General features: G+C 45.5%; 1 protein-coding gene across 1 annotated transcript in view; it reads right to left on the minus strand.

Moving 5' to 3' along the window:
• Positions 1-16,608, minus strand: part of sptb (spectrin, beta, erythrocytic) — a 59,603-nt gene that overhangs the window by 37,751 nt on the left and 5,244 nt on the right. Inside the window, exon 2 of the mRNA XM_041848169.2 lies at positions 9,667-9,965. Coding sequence (XP_041704103.2) covers positions 9,667-9,814 — 148 coding nt within the window. The 5' untranslated portion in view covers positions 9,815-9,965. The remainder of the gene's footprint in view (positions 1-9,666; positions 9,966-16,608) is intronic.

A 16,608-nucleotide genomic window follows, 5' to 3' on the forward strand; every position in this document is an offset into this window, starting at 1 on the left:
TTTCAAATGGCACCCTATTCCATATTTAGTGCAGTACTTTTGACCAGGGTCCATAATATGTGTGTGTGTGTGTGTGTGTGTGTGTGTGTGTGTGTGTGTGTGTGTGTGTGTGTGTGTGTGTGTGTGTGTGTGTGTGTGTGTGTGTGTGTGTGTGTGTGTGTGTGTGTGTGCGTGCGTGCGTCCTTGCGTCCTTTCCCTACTGCTTGTACCACGTTTATCCCTGGTCCCAAATATAAGAGTGCAAAATACTGCATCCTTAATGACTTGTACTATAAATGATTCAGGCCCTCAGGCTGTGGAGAACAGACAGAGCGAGAGAGAGAGAGAGAGAGAGAGAGAGAGAGAGAGAGAGAGAGAGAGAGAGAGAGAGGGGGAGAGAGGGGGGGAGAGAGAGGGGGGGTGAGAGAGAGAGAGAGAGAGAGGGAGGGAGGGAGAGAGAGAGAGAGAGAGAGAGAGAGAGAGAAAGAAAGAAAGAGAGGTAAGACATAGCGGGAGAGAGAGGGGGAGAGAGATGGAGGGAGGCATGGGAAGAGAGGGAGCGTAACACACACTAAGAGAGCGGAAGGGAGGTAACCCTGAGATAGAGGGAGAAAGTAGGAGGACAAGCAGCTAGAGGGAAAGGTGAATGAGAGAAAAGTGGGATAGAGAGAAAGTGATACTGGTGTGGACTAGAGAGAGATGTGAGCTTTTAAGCCTGGTCTGTAGACACCAAAATAGGAAAATGTAGAAAAAAAAGAGTCCCTGCTTTTGAACCACTCAAAAGGACGTGTCATCATTGCTCTCACATCTATTCTCTGCATCGTCAAAATGTAACAAATCTGTCATCTTTGGCCATGTTATATAGTCCTATACTCCATAAGAGACCAGGCAGTATTGTTAAATGAGTCATGTCCCATTCTGTTAAATAAAAAGGAGCTAGGCCACACACTGCCTACTGCACAACATCCATGTGGATTACCCCCACCATAATGAAGAAGTCATGACAATTAAAACATCCAACACAACATCACATTATGCGTCCCACATGGCACCCTATTCCCTATGTAGTGCACTACTTTTGACAGGGCCCACACTTCTTCCAGCCAGGCCAGGTCTGTATCAGTACAACTACAAGGCTGAACTAAATACTACTCTGTTGTTTCACGTGCTGCTTCTTCCCACTTACTTCCAGCCCTATCCACACTCCAGCGAGCGACAGCCACAAGACACATGACTTATTGATGCTGATGGATTTTCCCCTGTACACAGCCAGAGCCAGAGAGAGAGCCACTCTCTTAGAATAAAATATGTTATCTGTCCCCATAGGAGAACCCTTTGAATAACCTTTTTGGTTGGAGGTAGAACCATTTTGGTTCCAGGTAGAACCCTTTCCACAGAGGGTTCTACCTGGAACCAAAAAGGGTTCTCCTGTGGGGACAGCCGAAGAACATCTTTTGGAACCCTTTTTTCTAAGAGTGCAGAGCCAGGCTGTTTTCCCACCGTCAGCCTCCTTATTGAGCTCTGGATGTGGCTAGCCCAACAGAGAAGTCCCACTGAGCCTCAGTCAGCCCAGCAGAGCCTGAGTCATCGGACGTAAGGAGGAAAGGACTGGTAGTGTTCCCTGCGGTTTGTAATCTCGGTTAACCCAGAACTAAAATCTTGGTTTATGTTTATGTAGATGTCCACGAGAGATTAGTTTATCTGGTATGTAATCTCGACTTGGAATCCAGAACTAAATCTACTGTGTTGACCAGCTACTCCATTTTTTATATTTATGTTAAAAGTCTGTCACAAGAGACTATAGCGGGCTCTGCACCCGCCCATGACTGAACACAAGACCAGAGAACACAACACACTGTAAAAAAGCCAAACAATTGCTTAATCAGCGTTATTCTGGGATTTGGGTGGACTTCATAAGGACAAGAAATTTAGCTAATGTGTGAAAGTTTGTTCACTCAACAAACTTTGCTCACAATGAGCTGAACGTATAAAAGCTTGTTGAGTCAATTGTTTTAATTTATGTTTGACTTTGTAAGGCAACACTGTATGTTGGTTCAGCTATATGCCCAAATGTTGAGTAAACTCACAATCCTATTGCAGCTGGTTGCCTTACAATTGTACGTTGAATCAGCAAACTATGCTTGAAGTGAGCTGAATTTGAACAAGCTTGTTGAGTAAAATGACAAATGTATGTTTGCGCAAAACCACTCAAAACCACGCCCATCATTATCATATTTCCCAGCATGCTCTATTGATTTTCAGAATTGTTTGTTTCAATACCTGTATTTTTGCATGTATATTGATTGGTTGATTAATCTTATGCTACACAAACATAAATAACATATATAACTAATCCAATCTGTTAGTAGTTTGACTTTTTGCACCCGTTACTGAGATGGCTGTTACTGAGATGGCTGTTACTGAGATGGCTGTTCCAGTTGAGATGATTTAGGCACTTGCAATAATCATTCTTTCCTACCCTGGCAGTCATTCCCAATGCAGGTTGCGTGTGATTAAATGTACCAATTCAACCTTTCGCTAAGCCCTGCCCCCCTTGGTTACTGTTGCAACCTCAGACAACATTTCCCAGGAAGCCCAATTCCCAATTCAACCACTGGCGAAATCTCCTCACAATGATCTCAAACTGTGTTTATAATACACAATGAAGTTAAACATAGACTACCCCTTGCTAATCAGGAAACTATTAGGTATGTTGCGGAAAAGTCATTCAACTGAGACTGCTCTTCTCTGTGTCACGGAGGCTCTCCGCACTGCTAAAGCTAACTCTCTCTCCTCTGCTCTTGTCCTTTTAGACCTGTCTGCTGCCTTTGATACTGTGAACCATCAGATCCTCCTCTCCACCCTCTCCAAGTTGGGCATCTCCGGCGCGGCTCACTCTTGGATTGCGTCCTACCTGACCGGTCGCTCCTACCAAGTGGCGTGGCGAGAATCTGTCTCCGCACCATGTGCTCTCACCACTGGTGTCCCCCAGGGCTCAGTTCTAGGCCCTCTCCTATTCTCGCTATACACCAAGTCACTTGGCTCTGTCATATCCTCACATGGTCTCTCCTATCATTGCTACGCAGACGACACACAACTAATCTTCTCCTTTCCCCCTTCTGATAACCAGGTGGCGAATCGCATCTCTGCATGTCTGGCAGACATATCAGTGTGGATGACGGATCACCACCTCAAGCTGAACCTCGGCAAGACGGAGCTGCTCTTCCTCCCGGGGAAGGACTGCCCGTTCCATGATCTCGCCATCACGGTTGACAACTCCGTTGTGTCCTCCTCCCAGAGTGCGAAGAGCCTTGGCGTGACCCTGGACAACACCCTGTCGTTCTCCACTAACATCAAGGCGGTGACCCGATCCTGAAGGTTCATGCTCTACAACATTCGGAGAGTACGACCCTGCCTTACACAGGAAGCGGCACAGGTCCTAATCCAGGCACTTGTCATCTCCCGTCTGGATTACTGCAACTCGCTGTTGGCTGGGCTCCCTGCCTGTGCCATTAAACCCCTACAACTCATCCAGAATGCCGCAGCCCGTCTGGTGTTCAACCTTCCCAAGTTCTCTCATGTCACACCGCTCCCCCCCATCTGCTACAAGACCATGGTGCTTGCCTACGGAGCTGTGAGGGGAACGGCACCTCCGTACCTTCAGGCTCTGATCAGTCCCTACACCCAAACGAGGGCATTGCGTTCATCCACCTCTGGCCTGCTGGCCCCCATACCTCTGCGGAAGCACAGTTCCCGCTCAGCCCAGTCAAAACTGTTCGCTGCTCTGGCACCCCAATGGTGGAACAAGCTCCCTCACGACGCCAGGACAGCAGAGTCACTCACCACCTTCCAGAGACACTTGAAACCCCACCTCTTTAAGGAATACCTGGGATAGGATCAAGTAATCCTTCTTACCCCACGCCAAAGAAAAATAATTAAAAATTTAAAAATTTTAAAAAAGATATATTGTAAAGTGGTTATCCCACTGGCTATAAGGTGAATGCACCAATTTGTAAGTCGCTCTGGATAAGAGCGTCTGCTATATGACGTAAATGTAAATGTAAATGTAAGACTGTCAATACAATTGCATTTGGGGAAACTGGTAAAATTATGTTTGTAGTGTAGCTAGCCACTGCATGGCTCTGTATTGTCATAAAGAGTTTAATTTTGCACTGGGAAATATGCAAATAAGGTACAATAAATTCAGAAGTTGAATTGTATGTTCATGCAACCTAAAATTCTAAGTTGAGTGAACATACAGTTCAACTTGAGAATGTATGTTGGTTCAGCTATATGCCCAAATTCATAATCCTATTGCAGCTGGTTGCCTTACAATTGTACATTGAATTAACTTTTTTACAGTGCATAACACGACAACAGACAGAGAGCACAACACAACACATCTGCAGAAGTCAAAACAGAAGAAGAGACAGAACAAGACATTAACAAAACCTTGCAGAGCCCGTGGTCTAGCAGTAATGCTCCCACCAGAAACCGTGGTTCAATCCCCACGTCCACCCTTCCTACTGTTCTCCCACTTGCCTGTCTCGCCCTCTGTTTCCCCCAAAAACGCATATAACCTTCTATAACCAGAATACAACCTGACAACCTGACCAGTTTAGTCCGTTGGGAAGAGTGCTGCAGGAGTCTAGGTCTGGTGTGGAGCATGGTTGATGAGAGGACCGACTGACAGAGACACCGGGGTAGCAGAGGCACCCAGGCCAGCTAAGCAACACCTACCCTAGCAGTGGGAAAACGTTTTTTTAATGACATCATTTCAACTCAACACTGGATCCGCCTGCAGGAGTCTGGAACAGGAGCAGGGTGAGAGGACAGAGACAAAGTAGAGGTAGAAATAAACAATGCATTGCAGACAGGTACAATGTATGACACAGGGGTACACTAGCAGATACATAAAGACACACAACAGAGACAGAATGAAGTACAGTTGGCGGAGCACAGAATAACAGAGATATAACACACATACAAGACAGAAAGACATAACACTAACAAAAAGCATGATGGAATAACAAAAGCATAGGTCAACGAATCATGAATCAATATGAGGCAGGAGAGATGATGAAGACATAAACAGAGAGAGAGAGAGAGAGAGAGAGAGAGAGAGAGAGAGAGAGAGAGAGAGAGAGAGAGAGAGAGAGAGAGAGAGAGAGAGAGAGAGAGAGAGAGAGAGAGAGAGAGAGAGAGAGAGAGAGAGAGAGAGAGAGAGAGAGAGAGAGAGAGAGAGAGAGAGAGAGAGAGCGAGAGAGCGAGAGAGAGGAGAGAGAGAGAGAGAGAGAGGTGAGAGAGAGGAGAGAGAGAGAGGTGAGAGAGAGAGAGAGAGAGGTGAGAGAGAGAGAGAGAGAGAGAGAGAGAGAGAGAGAGAGAGAGAGAGAGAGAGAGAGAGAGAGAGAGAGAGCAGACAGAGCACCAGGTTACATCATGGGTCGGGGAGTTGTGTGCATCAGCATTTGGGTGAATCCAGGGGGGCTATATTCAAAACATTCTGACTTGGAAGAGTTTCACATCTCTATAAGAATCCGCTGAGCCCATTAGACAGCAGCGGTCGGCTAAATGTTGAAATATACCAGAGAGGATAAATTAAAGTATGTCTCTCTCTTTCTCTTTCCAACCTGTCCTCTTCTCTTCCTCCTCTCCTCTCTCCTCCTCCTAATGCGTTTCTGTCATCAGGGAGCTGGCTAGAACAAGCTAACGTAAATTCACAGTGACGGACAACCGCTCTCTTCGAAAATCGAATAACGGAGAGAGAAATGAGCAGTTAGGAGGAGAAAAAGAAGAGAGGAGGGGATGGATTATTCAATAGATGTTCAATAAAGTCATCTGTGGCAAATATAGAGTTTCTGAATAGTCCCATAGCTCATCAGGAGAAAAGAAACCAAATGAATATGAATATAGCTAGTGTTTACGTTACGTCATATCCCGGTGATGGCAGGTGAAAATAGTTTGTGTAAAATATCAATGTAGCTAGTGTAACGAAGGGTAGCGCAGCTAATAAGACAACACGGTGAACACATAATCATACATTATCAATCCTGCTCTGATTCCACGAAAAAGGAAATAGGTAGTGAAAGGTTACAACATCGGCCTGCCTTGAATGGCAGAGGGAAAAAGAAAAACACAGCATATCCTTTTTAGGAGTTTGCTCCATGAAATATTCAGATCAAACTCAGCAAACAATTGGGGCATAGTCACTGCTTCCTGAAAATAAATAAATAAATGCACATACATTAAAAAAGGGCCACTACAGTGGAAGCACAGCACTTTTCCCCTGACTCTCCAGCTCACACGACAGCAGGAACAATCAAACCACCCACATGCTCGCTTGCATCACAAGCTAGACCTCCCCATCAACCCCTCCCCCACCTCCATCTGTCCCAAACACCTAGAGAGGGATGGGAAGGGCACACAAGGAAACAGTGTTCTCTTTTTTACCCACTGTGGGGTTGGAGGTGAGAGGTGGGAGGGGATGAACTGGACACATCACCACCACTACCACTGCAAGACTGGACAATAACCCTAAACCTGAGGGGTGGGAATGAGAGAGGGTGGGCCGTGGGCCCACCACTACCATCGCCACATCTAGCCCCAGACTGGACCTCGACAGCAACTTGTAGCTAGCGTCCAACCCACTACCAACACCATCACCCCCAGACCAGTCTGGACAGTAGGTACCTTGCAGCTGCCTGAAGCGTCCATCCAGGATGGAGTTGAAGCAGATGTTGGAGGTGCTGTAGCTCAGCCACCTCGCTTTCTTCATACTCCTGCCAGAGGTGGAGGCGCAGGAGGAGGTGGTAGGGGGCGGAGCGGGGCGCGGGGGAGAGGGGGCATGGCGCTGCTGACGTCTGGCGGGGGTGCAGGTGGAGGAGGACGAGGAGGAAGAGGAGATGGTGGAGAGACCCAGACCCAGTCCCCGAGGATGAGGTGCTCCAGATCCTGTCGTGGGTATAACCCGGAGTGTCCCATTCCTCTCAGGCTGGTGCTCTGGCTCCTGCCTGGTCCTCCCATCGCCCTTAGCTTCCCTCCTCAGGGCTCTGTGGATGGGTGGGGTGCTCCGGCTGCGGCTGCTGCTGCTCAGAGTGGCCCGGAGCGGGGTCTCTCTTCCTGGGGTGATGGCTCTGTCCCTGGTGGCCTCTCTGTAACTGTCCCTGTCCCTTCCCAGCGCCACTCCACTGGATCGGAGGGCTGTGGAGGTCTCCCTGTTGGTCTCTCGGGTCACCCTGGTCTTCAGGCTGATCTTCACCTCTCGGAGTCGAGGCTGGGTGACGGCACGCAACAGACATGGAGACGGGCTGCTCATCTTGAGTCCTGAGTCCTGACCCCAACAATGGAGGGAGTCTGGAGGACCTGGGGTATGGAGCTGGGAGAGATGCTCAGCTCAGCAGCACTCCACTTCTCTCCTCTTCTCTCTCTCACTCTGTCCTTTTCTCCTGTTCCCTCTACCTCTCCCGTATGACTCTCTCCTGTTCCCACCCCTCCCTCTCCCTCTCTCTCGCTCCCTCTCTCGCTCTCTCTTTCCTCACTTCAGCACTGATGCCGTGCTCCCTCTCGCTCATCCCTCTCTCCCTCTCTTTCTCTCTTTCTCAGCTCAGAGTGGTTCTTTCTTCACCGCACCAGCCATGCATACAATATGTCCCAGGCTGCACACGTGTGTTCCTGACGAGGCTGTGCATCCCTCCCCCCCTCACTAAATGGGACGTGTAGGATGGAGAGCTTATCCTTTGTACATGCCTCAGTGTTCATACATGTTTTAGACAGTGGGTGAACATCTACATCAAAGTGGATCAGACAAGGTATTCCCAACCTGAATTTTAGAAGGTTATGACTTTGGATGTAGAGTCTATGTTTGATGTAGGGTCTAACATGTTGTGTCATGTAAGTGTATGCTCATTATGAGCAGTTCATACAGTAGACGTAGCTCATACTTGGTTTGTTCACAAGCTGAAAATCAATACTGATGTGCAAGAGCTATTACTCCCTCTTTCCATTGCCTCTCTTGTTCTCTCTCTCCCTCCCTCTCTCTTTCTCGCTCCTTATGTCTTTCATCACCTCACTCTCTGTCTGTGATAGGAAACTCTGATTGCATTACAGAGACATCAGTGCAGTAACACAACACAACACCAGCTAGCTACACTCTTAGAAAAAAAGGTGCTATCTAGAACCTAAAAGGGTTCTTCGGCTGTCCCCATAGGAGAACCCTTTGAAAACCATTTTTGGTTCCAGGTAGAACCTATTTGGTTTCGCCTCATGAGTGGCACAGCGGTCTAACGCACTGCATCGCAGTGCTAGAGGCGTCACTACAGACCCGGGTTCAATCCCAGGCTATGTCGCAGTCCCATTGTACTCTAGCGACTCCTTGTGGCGGGACGGGAGCATGCACGCTGACTTCGGGCGCCAGCTGTGCAGTGTTTCTGCTGACACATTGGTGCGGCTGGCTTCCGGGTTAAGCGAGCAGTGCGGCTTGGCGGGGTCATGTTTCGGAGGACGCATGGCTCTCGACCTTCGCCTCTCCCGAGTCCGTACGGGAGTTGCAGCGATGGGACAAGACTCTAACTACCAATTGGAAATTACAAAAAAAAACGATTTGGTTCCAGGTAGAACCACTTGTCTAGTGCACACTTGTCCAATGCATCACTGACCCTACCACTGTTTGTAGCTTTAGAGCTATGTGCCCCTCAACTCTGCATCTCCAGTTCCATGGTTCCCCTGTTCAATAGACGGGGGTACTATTTAAAAGCCCTGCAAGGCCTTCAGAATGAGTACCTATTGGCCCCAAAGTTGTGTCACTGATTACGATCTCAGGCAGATATCCCAGAGATCCAAGCCATGGGAAGGCTGAGCCGGCAGACAGGCGCTGTATCCCAAATGGCACCCTATGTCCATATAGTGCACTACTTTTGACCAGAGCCAATGGGCCCTTGTCAAAATGGTGCATTAAATAGGGAATAGGGTGCCATTTGGGACTCAAAAAGGGAGGGCAGCTGTCCACATCGCTCACACTGAAGCATTCTGGGAATGTGCAAATGATCCCAGCAACTCTAGGGGTGTGTGTGTATGTGTGTGTGTGGGGGGGAGAGAGAGAGAGAGAGAGAGAGAGAGAGAGAGAGAGAGAGAGAGAGAGAGAGAGAGAGAGAGAGAGAGAGAGAGAGAGAGAGAGAGAGAGAGAGAGAGAGAGAGAGAGAGAGAGAGAGAGAGAGAGAGAGAGAGAGAGAGAGAGAGTCTCAGCTGCTCTGCTGGGAGTGTGTGTGGCTGCCAGGCAAACTCAGATATGATGATACAAGGCTCAAAGCTATCAGGTAGACTTATTAAACATACTGCACAGCACAAACAAGCCTAGATAGTATTCTGCCACTGCCATCTTTCATGTTTTCTTATTTGGACAAAATATAGACATTGAAATAGATGAGAGATATGGATGGAAATGGAAATACAAGGAGTGGTGGGACCAGCATTGGATCCCATGCAGACATACACCGCAGGCAGCGCTACTAGCTGCTAGTGGCTAGACCATCCCCAGGCATAGTATTCTGCCAAGAGGCTGATTCATATAAAGCTGATTTCAAGATACAGTGGGTGACAGAGTACGACCCATAAGGGAAAAAACACCCCATCCAACACAACCCAGCCCAGCCAACATTAGAGCCCTAGGTCTCCCCCCCAGCTCCAACTGACCAGCAAGGGCTTTGATGCGTGACCTCTCAAACAGTCGTACAGAGCTCTTGTCTTTGTCCTGCTCCTCTTCCAGCAGCTCGAAGCGTGTGTTGATGCGGCTATACTGCTGAGTGATCTCCACGTTGTCGAAGTCCGTGGTGGACGTCATGGCTGCAGCCAGCTTGGCGGTGGGACGGGGGCCGTTGGCTGGGGTGAGGTAATTGGGGGCCGGGGACAGCCTCAGCTGCTCTGGGAAGGGAGGAGGAGGAGGAGTGGAGGAGGGAGAGATACAGTAGAATGGACCTCACACAGCAGGACGTCTGAAAGAAGAAGAAATAAAGAGCTATTAGCATTGATTTTCTCCATCTTTGATTCACAGTCGCATGTGTGGAGACAGTGCAGGGTTTTCTATCAAAGGTCAATGGTTGAATTATGTTATGGGTATGATAGCTGTATTATGTTATGGGTATGATAGCTGTATTATGTTATGGGTATGATAGCTGTATTATGTTATGGGTATGATAGCTGTGTTATGTTATGGGTTTGATAGCTGTATTATTTTATGGCTATGATAGCTGTATTATGTTATGAGTTTGATAGCTGTATTATGTTATGGGTTTGATAGCTGTAATATGTGTATGCATCAAACAAAATAAAGAAACCAGAAGACTACCAGTATGTTGAGAATGAGCTGTCAAGATGGGAAAATACGGGTGACAGGTAGCCTAGTGGTTAAGAGCGTTGGGCCAGTAACTGAAAGGTTGCTTGGTTGAATCACTGAGCCAACTAGTTGAAAAACATCTGCCAATGTGCCCTTGAGCAAGGCACTTAACACTAATTGCTACTGTAAGTCGCTCTGGATAAGAGTGTCTGCTAAATTATGTAAACATTTTGTATAAAAAAGACACTGCCTGCCCATGCCTACAATTTCAAACAAGAAGATGATCCACAGACCAACTATGAGAAGACAACGAACTGTTCTGAATGGAAGAAGTGCTCTAACATACATCCTAGGAATGTATACGGTTTTGTTTACAACTTTTTGCTGATATTTAGGAACCACAAGTAGTTCACTTCACTCCTCCCTTCACTCCTCAACTCACTCATCCCTCATCAGCTGTGGCCATTTTGAGCCTGACATATCCCCCAACTGTCACAGAGTGGTGTGTGTGTGTGTGTGTGTGTGTGTGTGTGTGTGTGTGTGTGTGTGTGTGTGTGTGTGTGTGTGTATGTGTGTGTGTGTTCCTGTGTATGTGCTTGTGTGTGCATGTGTGTGTGTGTGTGTGTTCCTGTGTGTATGCTTGTGTGTGCGTGTGCGTGTGTGTGTGTGTGTGTGTGTGTGGAATGGCGGGTGAAGGTTAGCCACTAAGATAGCTCTATCTTAGTGCAGCATGCCGCTCTTATCACCCCACACAAGGGAAGGGCAACCCCCTCTCTGTCTCTACTGTGATGCTGTACCGTCAACGTTTCAACTGTAAATGTGTGTGGGGGGGTCTGTGTGTTTCTACTAGCTACATCTGGTTTAATGCTAGTGTGGCTGGGCGGCAGGTAGCCTAGCTGTTAAGAGTGTTGGGCCAGTAACAGAAAGGTCAATGGTTCAAATCCCTGAGCTGACTAGGCAAAACATCTGTTGATGTGCCCTTGAGGAAGGCACTTAACTATATTTGCTCTGGATAAGAGTGTCTGCTAAATGTTGTGTGGGAATGTGTCTGTTCAATGAATATGGGAGAGAGTCCTTGTGTGGTGTTCTCCTGCAGTGCAGAAACACCAGATGTTAGTATTAGAGAGTCATAATTCAATGTAAATCATAGATATTGTAGCTAGTTACTAATTTACAAGGTGGCTGGCGCCCGACTTGAGCTATGCACATGCAGCTTGAACCTTTACATAAATCATACACTGATGTCAATGGGGATTTGGGAGAAAGTTAGATACATCACACATACTTTATGTTCGTATTGTTATCTTGTATTATTTATTATTGTTGTTGCATTGTCAAGAAGGAACCTGCAAGTAAGCATTTCGTTGGACGGTGTATACCATGTGTATCCTGTACATACGACTAATAATAAAACTTGAAATGTGAAACATACTGTATTTCAACTGTGTCTCAAGAATTCAACCCGACCCTGCAATATTAAGTGTAACTGTACCATTTTTATTGTGGAGGTACAGTTACACTATGCACATTACCTCTCCCCTCCCCTGACACTACATAGTCAACCTCTGGTTTTGAGGAGATAAAAGGATGACTGTTCCTTTCCATTCAGAGAAGGGGCCCTGGTTGTTGTTACGTAGAATACAGTGGTGTTAGTCTGGCAGATCTAGCATCAGTTTAGCCTTTTAAATCATAATAAATAAGAGGGAGGATCGTAGATCAGCACTTCTACTCTAAGGCGCTTTGTGAATACAGGCCCAGGTCTCCCTCCTCCTCCTAAACTCTGTATCAGTCCCGTGCAGGGGGATGTTATCAGACATAACGCTAGCTCCACCCACTGACTACAGCACAGGGGATCCCCTTATCACCTCACGCACAACCTGGGCTAGCTCCCACAGAGCAGGCATGTCCCTACGCTATGTGACATGCATGTCTACTGACACCATTAAATCCACTAGCCTAACTGTATGATACCCAGGATGTCATGTTGGTCTGGGCCAATCTGACGACAGGAGCACATGTCATGGCATGGACTCTCTGGATTCTACATGGCATGGCATGGACAAAGACTACCTCTTCACTGAACTGGCCACCTCTACACAGGCACAGCTTAGTTCAGCTGGAGGCAGAAAGCTTAGCCCCATTACATTCCTCACCAATCATAATATCAAAAACCCCAGCCAGGAACATTCAGCAAGATACATCTTTCAATCACTCACCCTGATTGAACAGTGATTTAATAATAATAATAATATGCCATTTAGCAGACGCTTTTATCCAAAGTGACTTACAGTCATGCGTGCATACATTTTTTTTTTGTTGTGTATAGGTGGTCCCGGGGATCGAACCCACTACCTTAGCGTTACAAGCGCCGTGCTCTACCAGCTGAGCTACAGAGGACCACGATTGACCATCTACTCAAACATTTTCCAAGGAATATCATGATAGCTAGATAGGGAAATCAAAATACATTTGGCAAAAACACCTGCCTTTGTATAAAATATAAAGGCTAACACAAAACAACCTAGCAGGAACCATGGCAACTAATTAGAGAACACAGCCAGCCGATGTTCCATCTGTCACCCTCAGACAAACGGGTGTGCAATCTTGATGAGGTGTTTTCATCAAACCAAAAACACCTAAAAAATGATCCAAAGAGCCACTAACAATGTCTCAACACAATATGCTACTAAATAATGTGACAGGGAGAGGCAGACATTTTGGATAAGAGGATAATGTCTACATAACAATCTGCTGCACTACTACACCATATCAATCTATTTTTGATTGACATTTGGTTGAGTTGTCATGAATTGAGTTGTTGTTTTTATCGCACTGCTTTGCTTTATCTTGTTCTCAACTGGCTTACCTGGTTGAATTAAGGTGAAATAAATAAATAAATAAATACAATTCTACGTGAAATCAACAAAACATGTCACCATGACATTGGATTTAGGTTAAATATCATCACATACATTTTTGGGGGTTGAAATGACTTTGAAACAATGTTGATTCAAGCAGTTTTTGCCCAGTGGGATGAAGTGCATGGTTTTTCTGATAGAATAGAATAAAATAGAACAGAATATGTAATAGCTCTCTTATGGGCTGGGTGGTAGCCTAGCAGTTAAGAGGTTGGGCCAGTAACCAAAGGGTTGCTGGTTTGAATCCCTGAGCTGACTAGGTGAAACCTATTGATGTGCCCTTGAGCAAGGCACTTAACCGTAGTTGCTTTGGATAAGAGTGTCTGCTACAAATGACTGAAACAGAAAGGTCAAGTAGCTTCATGTTGATATTAATATTGAGTTAAACCCTCATCAATTTAGGACATAACCATGAAAGTATCTTATATTACTAACCCATGTGTAGCCTACTACAATAGTAATACTAAACCCTGTTTGGACAGCCATAACAGGTGAGTTTGATCTTGGGAGAGGTTAGGGACAGGATTGGGTGTTCCAAAACTTTTGGCGGGCTTTGGGGAGGGTTGTGTGGTTTTGTATTGGGCACAGGGGAGGGTAGAGCATTTATTTCTTCCATCCTAGCCAAATTTCTTCATCTGCTTGCATGCGCCTCCCCTGTATCAAGGTGTTTTGGTACTTCCCTTATGCACTACGTTTTTCCACGAGGTAACTTTTACTATACCACAGGTCAATGACAAGGCAGGGAGTGTAGGCCTAGAGGCATGGAGTTCCAGGGAGTAAGCTGTACTCTCAGGCCGAGGGAGAGAGGGTTTCAGTGGGCAGGGAGTGTAGGCCTAGAGGCATGGAGTTCCAGGGAGTAAGCTGTACTCTCAGGCCCTGGGAGAGGGGTTTTGACACTGTCTATCCTGCCCACTATCCACCATTAATAGTGACAATAGTGGTAGGTGGTGCATTTGTACATATCTGCAATAGGCTATTAGCAATCATACCACACATAAAAACATTCAAAGCTGCATACATTTTCAATATGAATCCACAATAACAAATGGGAATAGCTGATAGGCAGTGGAGAGGCCAGGTGCATCACTGTGCATGAAAGAACAGTAAAGACATGAGACAGGCAGCTCAAAAAGATCCCCTATTGATCTTGTTTAGGGACAATACAATTATCCTACCTAGACTAGCCTACAACACCACAATGCACTGAATAACTACATTATTGTTTTCAAGTGAGTACACAATTCTACTCTAGGCTGCAGTGAAAATTTCACGTTTTAATAACGTGCAAAAGTGATTTAACTGTTTCTTCCATTTGGATCCGTTGTGGGTCTACGCTCTACAGTTTATAAGGTCTAGAAAGGCACAGTAGCAGGTCAGTCTGGCTGTATTTTTGCTTCTGATACTGAAAGCGCAATCCTATAATAATGTGTCAACATTAATGTGTCAACATTACTGGGTAGGCCCAGTTATTCAGAAAAGCTTAACACATACTTTACCTCCTCTCCAATCCGAGCGCTATTCCTCGCGCACCTAGAACCTAACGCTTCACTATAGCCTAAACATTTGTCATTTAAAATGTATTCCATGTTATATGTGGCATAAACACAACCAGTCAATGTTTTAATCTGATTAGGCTACTTCAAAAGTATCCTGTAGGCATGCGCACATTCGTCCAAAATATAATTCCAGCATCCTCCAAATGGCTTGACATCAACCAGGTTTCCATCCAACCTTTTTACAAAGTACATGCTGTGTAAAAAATGTCACCACATCATGGGAAAGCATGCAGTTTATTAGGCCAGGTTTTCCCAAACGTGTAGGCTATACCCGCACTGTATCCGCGAGCTATTGGCTAGAGCGTATGTGCCAATACCAGGGCACATTAGCTATACCTCCACAACATGTTTAGTGACAAAACCATCAGTAGGCCTAGAGTTGAAAATGGATGGACACCCATTGAACTTGTATTTTTTATTCTGTACATGGGAATTGTACATCAAAAGTAATTTATGTGCACTATGTATATAAGCACAGACTTTTATCCGTAACAAGACAATTTGATGGAAACACAACTCTGATATACACAACTCTAATATTAACTGTTTTTATGCACATTTTCGAATATTCACATGAAAATCTGTCGCTATTGGATGGAAACCTAGCTATAGACCCCCTAAAGCAGGGATCATCAACTAGATTTAGCCACGGGCCGATTTTTTCTTGAGCAGATGGTCTGCAAATTGACCACAAGAAGCCCAAACATATATAGTATTTGATTAAAACATAATCATCATTTCAAACCTTGCTAACATTTGTATTTGTGGGAATACTTGTGAAAATCAAAATCAATTGGAGCTGATTTCCTGGTGTATAAAAAATAATTAAAAATAATACAAGTTAAAAATATTTGCTCAGAAAACTTGGGGGGACAAATAAAACCATTTGGCCAGCGGGCTGCAAATTGGGGAACCCTAAAGACTCTGGCAAGTGCGCTAGTCCAGTGTCTCTTTGATTATGCCTGCACATCATGGTTCACCAGCAGCCCCAAACATCTAAAGAATAAACTACAGACCAGCCAAAACAAGCTTGTAAGAATTGCAATTAAACCCCCGCCCTCATACTCATCTGGAGGTTGAGCATTTTAAGCAGCTAAACTGGCTATCTGTGGAAAAAATAGTCGTATGAATTGACATTGGTCTGGTTCACAGAATTATCACGGACTCAGCCCCCAGGTACCTATCCAACATTTTTCATTTCTTAGAGATGTCCACCAGCATAATACCAGAGCCAGAGACTCTAATATTCATTGTTTTAAATATGAGTCTATCTGGTAGGAACACATTATTACATACCGGCGCTGTTGAGTGGAACAAACTAACACAGCAACTCAAAGCCATACCAACCATACACACTTTTTAAAATAAGGTCAAAAGCTGGTTTATGTGTGAACAGCATACATCTCTGTAATGTGTCTGTATCTATGTCATTTATATGTATTTATGTACAAAAAAAGATAGGGACCACAATGGAAATAAGTCCTGACTTTCTTGTGCAATCATGGTCACTTTTAAAAATCGTTGTACTGTGTGTATATACAGAGCATTCGGAAAGTATTCAGACCCCTTGACTTTTTCCACATTTTATTACGTTACAGCCTTATTCTAAAATTGATTAAATAGTTTTTTCCCTCATCAATCTACACACAATACCCCATAATGACAAATCAAAAACAGGTTTTTAGAAATATCACATTTACATAAGTATTCAGACCCTTTACTCAATAGTTTGTTGAAGCACCTTTGGCAGCGATTACAGCCTCGAGTCTTCTTGGGTATGACACTACAAGCTTGGCAAACCTGTATTTGGGGAGTTTCTCCTGTTCTC

Source organism: Coregonus clupeaformis, chromosome 11, assembly GCF_020615455.1.
Source record: "Coregonus clupeaformis isolate EN_2021a chromosome 11, ASM2061545v1, whole genome shotgun sequence".
Lineage (NCBI taxonomy): Eukaryota > Metazoa > Chordata > Actinopteri > Salmoniformes > Salmonidae > Coregonus > Coregonus clupeaformis.